Here is a 7361-nt window from a genome sequence, read left to right on the forward strand (position 1 = left end):
TTTCTCGGTTTCTCTCTCTTCCTCTCCCTTCCTGTCTCTCTCTCCCCCTCCCCTCCCTCTCTCCCACTCCCCCTCCCCCTTCTCTTCCCTCTCTCTCTCTCTCTCTCTCTCTCTCTCTCTCTCTCTCTCTCTCTCTCTCTCTCTCCCTCCCTCGGTGTGTGTGTGTGTGTGTGTGGGGACGCAATTGTTACCTTCCGCTGAGGCTGACACGCTCGATCAGTTCCCTCGGCGCCGCTCGTCGTCACGGCGACCCCCTCCATTACACTTAATGGGCCGTGGGAGGGGGGGGGGAGCGCCATCCCGCACCGCTGCCGATCGCGGAGGAGAGACAGAGAGAGGGGGAGAGAGGGGGAGAACAGGAAGGAGGGGGGCGGTGTTCTGCGACCTGCAGTGCTCCGCTCATCCGCCGCCCTGAGCCCGTTAATTGCACCGTTAAACGCTATCTGGGGGGAACGGAAAAGGGAGGGGGTGAGGGGAGAGGAGGGAGGGAGGGAGGTAGGGGGGGCGGTAGATCAATGACACCTCTTAGCCCGGCAGCCGTCTCTGCTTTAATGCTGCTTGTCCCCCCTTCCTCCCCCGCCCTCCCCTCCCCTACTCCCCCTCCCCTGCCCTACTCCCCGTCTCCCCCTCCCCTCCCCTACTCCCCGTCTCCCCCTCCCCTCCCCTACTCCCCCTCTCCCCCTCTCTCTTTATCCTTCACTGGCGCTTGAGCTGCGCCTAGTAAAGCCCATTCTAGCGAAACCCCCAGGGACACACACACACACACACATACACACACACACAGAGTAGGCTCACAGAGGAACTGTGGACGATCCTCTCTTTATCATAAAATATCTAGGATTAATCTAGTTCTTTTTAAGATGCTTACGCTATGATTATGTCGCAAATTAAATTGATTTCAGGGATTTGTATGAACCCTATGAATGGAATGCTTGGATGGAATTCTTCTTTTTCGTAGCATTTTCAGAAGGTTACTAGTTGCCATTGGTATTAGGGTAGGCTACAATTGTTTTACTTATGTTTTGATGGATTGTGTCCTTTTAAAATAGGTATATTTTAATTTGAGGTGCCTGTTATCTTTCTGCTTCCTCTCTCTCTCTCTCTCTCTACCTCTCTCTCTCTCTCTATGTCTCTCTCTCTCTGTCTCTCTGTGTCTCTCTCTCTCTCTCCCTCTCTCTCTTCTTCATCTCCTCTATTTCCCCACAGATGATTGGTATGCTGCTAGCTTGCTGTCTCTCGCGGTTTATCACTGCCAACCAATATGAGATGGTGTAGCGTGTTGAGAATGCCGGTGAGTCCCTCACTCTCACACACACACACACACTCACTCACTCTCACAGTCAAATGACTCATATAACTCATACGATCATACATTTTCATGATTTAACGTCAGAGAGAGACGACTTTAATGGAGGGGAGGCGACAGAGAGAAGAGAGCGAGCACGGCAGGAAAGAGAGATGAGACGGACAGATAAGAGAGAGGAGTGCGTGCGTGTGCGTGCGCGTGGGTGCGCGTGTGTGTGTGATTCACAGACCTCCGAGGGTGCAATACAACCATCCCACAGGGCACATTGAAACCACACAAACACCACCCCACCACACTGGGTTATCACACGCTCCCACCTTCCCCACAACCCTCCTCTAATTGGCCGACCCTGACTGCGCCGCTGTGGAATATAAATAAAGCTGTTTGCCTTGCAATTAAACGCACCGATTTATTACCAGCAGTTGGCAGGGCTGTGCGCTGCGATAATGCTTTAAAGAGCTAGCGGCCCGTCTCCCTGCCTGTCTCTCCCTCGCACGGACACGTCAGCTTAGCCTCGGCGCTAAGCCTTGTAACATTAACCCTCGTAGCGTTCAGCCTGATATAATTTAAACCTGATTGCTATCGCCAGCTACATGTACAGCCTAACAATGTGTAGCCTGGTCAGCCGGTGTAGCCAGCTTCTGGAGCAGAACAATGTGCGAACATGGCCAACCCGACTGGAATTGTGTTTTTTTTTTTGCTGACATTGGGTTGGGCATGTGTGGAAACGAGAGAGCCTCTTTGTTCATGACAAGGGACCGATCTGCCGGCGCAGGCGGTGCGTGCCAACCTCAGGCCGGGGCTCGCTGCTGTCGTTGGCAGGTTTAACCAGCCGGCAGGGTCCCATTGCTGCACCCGCCCTGGGAGAGAAAAGGGAAGCACCGCGGTCCTTCTAAACCTGAGGGATGAGGACGGCTGCCAGCCTGCCAGCCCATGTTACCCCCTGCCATCCATCACACTTACACACCCCGGTAGAAGGCAGAGATCCAGTCATTAGGGTAGACGGATGGGAAACCCTCCTCAGCTCCCCAGAGAGGTGGGGGTGGGGGTGGGGGGGATGGGTGGGGGGGGGGGGATTATTCATGCTGGGATCCAGGTGACAGATATGCCTTCCAGACAGAGTATGGTGGGGTCTCTGTGGTTAGATAGGAAGTTGACAACGCGCACTCACTCTCTCTGTCCCGTTCTCTTTCTCTCTCTCTCTCTCTCTCTCTCTTTCCCGTTCTCTCTCTCTCACACACACGCACATCAACAGCCGCAATAACAAGTGAATCTTTGGTTTGGTTCCTTTATCTCTCAAACTGTTTCCTTTCCCTTTCCAGGAAGGTGAGAGGAGAGGACGCCGTCACCGTGGAAACACAGGGACATCATCTCCCGAAGCTAGCACACTCCATTCTTACTTTAATGGTTATTTCTCTCTCTTCTTCCTATGTCTTTCCCTTTTCCCACCTCGCTTTTTCTCTCTTCACTCTCTTCGAACACATCATTCCTTGACGTGCAGTCGTACTATTTAATTAGCCTGCTTTCAAGACCATATCTCTCAGAAAAGACGTTCCAGTTTGCCCCCTAGTATCTGTCAGAGACAGATAGGTACTCACAGCCATGCATGTAGAATTGGAACAACCGCAGTGCTGCTTTGTATTCTGTACGTTACGAAATATTTCTGAAAAGGTAACTTGGAAGGTGTTTCAAAGATTACTTTTAGACTTGCTTAAACTGGCTGTATGAGCAAAATTTAAATTATAACATTGATGACATTTTTGAGATAAGGTAATTGAAATAGTTGATACTTTTGACTGTACCGTACTGTACATTTGTTGCTCTGATATCACCTCCCACACACACACACCATGTTTACTTCTTGTGGAATGTAACACATCACAGTGAATCACAAAATCAAGTTTCAATTGACCGTCACTCAAAATAACCTTGTCCAAGTCACTTTCTGTGGACTGTGTATTCTTGTTGATTTCTTTTTTTTAATGGTTATTTGTTTCCTCTTTATTTAGTGAGTCCGGTACACAGTGTTATCAGCCCCTCCCTCCCCCACAGCCTTCTGTTTTTGGTCACCGCAATCTCACATTGATGTTGAATTTACCACATCCTCTTTTAAGAGGCAACTTTCAATCAAAATGTACGCCTTTTACTTTCCCCTATTCATTTTCAGGGGACATGTTGTGTCCCTCCTCTGCTGGTTGACAACATTAGTCTGCTACTGTGTTCTCAACTGAATCATTCATTTTACTTTTAGATTTACGACTAAAAGGATTTAAATATAACTTTTGTACACAATGTGAACACCATAACATGCATGTAAGCCTGAAATATTTATTACTTATTTTGTTTCTGATATAATATCAGATTATTTATTTTTACTCCAATTCTCTTTAATTGGCAATAACAACAATCCAACAATCGTCAGATTAAATTGTATTTATTTATTCATTTATTTCAACTAACAGTTGACATCTAGTTGCCCCTTTTCTAATTATCCTAAAAAAAAAAAAACTCAATGCACATTTTCATAACAGTGATTTACACAATATGAAGGGTTGTCTCGATCACATCTACAGTAGACTCAAGTAAGCTCAAATAAAAGTCAGAGTGACGTAGGGCACATTCAGGCTCGAACATCACGCGCAGTAATGGCAGACCAGAAAGGCTTCCATGTTCAGGAGCGCACGAGAGAAGGAGGGACTGTGTGACTGACTGGTACTGGTAGACAGGTATGATTAAACTGTGACGTATGGCAGGCAAATGGTTTCAACACTTTGGGTTAGATTGTCATATTGGCTCGTTAGAAGACCGATTGTCAATGGAAGATGTCCATTGATGACACTTTATAGTCAAGGTAGATGTCATAATCTGTGTCTGTGAAACTTTCTCTTAATCTCTGTGTATTTACATTCTATTTAACTGTTTAATATATTTAGGGGGTGGTGGGATTCCCACCGTGGGACCGGGTGCTGAACTCCACAGTTGTCACTGTTATTATGGCTACCTTTTGGTTTTGGTGAATCAGTGTTATTTAACAAAAAAATATTAGGATACTTTGATCAATCAGCAAATCTTTCTCAGAATCCGAAATTGGACAGGTGAATTGACAGAACTTTGTACAAAGGGAAAACACTTTTTAAAATCCATTACCAACTAGCATGCAAACCAGTGTATGTTGATATTGTAAACAATTGTGATCTCTATTAATAAAAACCGGTCATTACATTACGTGACTGTGATGTCTGAGAGCTCGTTGTGTATATTTTTAAATGCCAGAGTCGTTGCCTCGAAAACAAGGTCAATTCATGATTTTCCCAGATAGCGGCGCTAACATCCACCAAAAAAACTGTTCTGTTTGATGAATCATGGGCTAAAAAGTTCCGGAGAAATGTCGTTGTCGATGTCTTACTTATCAAAGTAACTATGCCTGTTCTGATTTTATATAATAAAACAGGTAAGTCTGTCACATGACTATGTTTTTGGAAGAAGTTGTTTTCTAAACAAACGTGGAAAAGTAAGCAAGTAACAGACAACCAACATTTCGTCAGATTGTGCCTCTGAATATGATTGGGTTGTTGCCTTGCCTAGCTTCAGTTATGAAGGCGGTTGCTTTGATGCAAATGAGCAACCGACATTCTGTACCGTGATTGGCTGAAAACGGAGGAACGGCTGGTGTGGGCTGACGTGTGCTCATGAATATCCCAAACTTGGCTGACTACCTCCGCCGGTTATCCGCATCTAGCAAAACCAAGAAAAAACTACTGTTTAACCAAAGCAAACGCCGTAGGAGCGGAGTAGCTAACGAAGTTAAATATTGTATTGTGATACTGGAGAGATACACACCGGTAGGTTTATGCTCTGCTTGCTAGATCTTGATGTAAATGACATAGCGTACTAGCAGAAGACACCCATCAAACTAGCTAGCTTACAGTAGTCAGGATTTAAATTATTAGCCAAGGAGGAAATAGTTAGCTTGCTTATGTAGCTAACGAGGACTGCCTAACAGTATTTTGTGTGCTGTTTTTCAGGTTGAGGGAGGTTATCTACTTGCCTAACGGAACAACGCCCTTGGAAGTTACAGCAAACCTATCATTTCGATTTACACAGCAAGCAAGACCCTGTAGCTTTGGCCGAATTTAAATCTGTGAAAGAGCATTAGCACGCTAAATTTGTCTCCGGCTGTGAGAGAGAACGAAAAAGGTGTACTATAACCCGCAAACAGGCTGTATCCCGTCTACGTTTATTGAGTTTGCTAGATTGAGTAACATCTTCAAAATGATGCAGATATCGGATTCGTACAATCAGAAGAATTCTTTATTCAACGCAATGAACCGCTTCATAGGGGCGGTGAATAACATGGATCAGACAGTGATGGTACCGAGTCTTTTGCGAGACGTGCCCCTAGAGGAGGAGCAGGAAACGAAAACGGTCAGGACTGCTAGCAATGGCACATCGACCTATTTCCACGACGTTGGGGACATGCATAGTTATTACGTCCTTTTGAAGTCTATTAGAAATGACATTGAATGGGGAATCCTTCAAGGAGACGAGAGGCGAAAAGAAAAGGTTGGCGTGACCGCCCTCGACATCTCCACTCTGGAGTCAGATGAAGACTTGGAGAAACAGTTTCATTATCATTTGAACGGACTGCACACGGTTTTGTCCAAACTTACCCGAAAAGCGAATACTCTCACCAACAGATACAAACAGGAGATTGGCATTCGGGGTTGTGGACATTGAGACTGCAACTTTTTTAAGGCGATTGAGATGGTTAGAACCAGCGAGACTAACGCCCGACATCAATACGCAAATTGATGCTCCTGTTGAAATATGATAATTATAACTAGGGAACACTGGCCTGTCATGGTGAAATAGTTTACATTTATTCAAAATGTGAGAAGTGTAAAGTCCTGCTGGACATGTTTCAAATAAGCGTGCTCTGTTCTACTGTATGATTAATTGCACTATGCTTCGTATACCAGGGTCATGTAGCTTGGATTTTTGCCAAAATGCTACGCACACATTTTTATTTAAGAAATATGCAATGTACATTTCAAAATTGATGATTTATAACTGAAGCCCATTCGATTTGTTAATAGCAAATAAGCTCAAGAGAGGAAGTAGACAAAGTCTTTCCGTATAAACATAGGCTATCTGTAGCCTACTAAATTGTCATATAATTGTGGGAAAAGCAGAAAGCTACGTGCTATTGACATTTATTATCGGGAATCGTATGAAATGTATTTGTGGATTGATTGATTCCAAGAGGATTTCTCAAACCACTTGTCCTTGATGCCATTTCATAGTGTGCATGAGAGTGCGTTTTTTTTCTATTTAAGCGATTTGCTGTTTCAGCGATTAAAACATGACTAATGCCATATTGTCACAAACGTATTCATTATTGATACACGTATCAACAGGAAACATGAACATTGATCAACATTTGAGTGTGCTGTCTAAGAATGATGCAACTTCACTCTGTCTTCCTGGGTGTTCGGTCCGGTTTTTTCTAACCATTGATTGCAAGATCGAGCGCTCCGGAGTGCAACCCAAGAACGTGTCTAGGGGCAGGGTGCCATGGGGACAGCAGCGTGAGATAGAGATTAGAGCGAGCGTGCCTATATCTGGCTGCTCCTCGATCTTTGGCAGCTTGACATGGCTTTTCTCTTTAACTCTACCCCCGGAGAGAAGTGGGCTCATTCAGAGATAGCTTGACATCGCGCTCACACATCACTGACTTAGACTAATGTGTGTTAGTTGTGGCTGAATGCAACTTGAATTGGCTTGCTTATATATGTAAATCACCGAGTGGAGTATGTCATATCAGTAACAGGTGATTTGTATATCTGAAGGCCAACGCAGTCAAATGTGTTTTGGATCTCAAGCAGGAAGTCGTCTGAGGATGACCGTAAAGTTGTCTTAACACAGGAAGAACATAGGATCCTTGGACATAATCGTGTTTATGCAGCACTGTAGTAGCAGATGGGGTGATCTAACACAATTAAATATTTGTCTCCAAACTCGGGTACAACATCGTTGGTTTCATCCTTGACCATGA

At 45.0% G+C, this 7361-nt stretch overlaps 2 protein-coding genes across 2 annotated transcripts in view; both read left to right on the plus strand.

Moving 5' to 3' along the window:
- The window catches only part of LOC146260697 (tetraspanin-7-like), a 17622-nt gene extending 13078 nt beyond the window's left edge, over nt 1-4544 (plus strand). The window contains exons 7-8 of the mRNA XM_084667929.1: nt 1207-1291; nt 2629-4544. Coding sequence (XP_084524055.1) covers nt 1207-1275 — 69 coding nt within the window. The 3' untranslated portion in view covers nt 1276-1291; nt 2629-4544. The remainder of the gene's footprint in view (nt 1-1206; nt 1292-2628) is intronic.
- A 411-nt stretch (nt 4545-4955) lies between these two features.
- On the plus strand, nt 4956-6681 carry LOC146260698 (mid1-interacting protein 1-B-like). Its single transcript, XM_084667930.1, has 2 exons — nt 4956-5148; nt 5332-6681. The coding sequence occupies exon 2, from the start codon at nt 5579-5581 to the stop codon at nt 6041-6043; it is 465 nt and encodes a 154-aa protein (XP_084524056.1). The 5' UTR covers nt 4956-5148; nt 5332-5578; the 3' UTR covers nt 6044-6681.
- Nucleotides 6682-7361: the final 680 nt, after the last annotated feature.

The sequence above is a fragment of the Hypomesus nipponensis genome, chromosome 12 (assembly GCF_054491055.1).
Source record: "Hypomesus nipponensis isolate SF chromosome 12, ASM5449105v1, whole genome shotgun sequence".
Lineage (NCBI taxonomy): Eukaryota > Metazoa > Chordata > Actinopteri > Osmeriformes > Osmeridae > Hypomesus > Hypomesus nipponensis.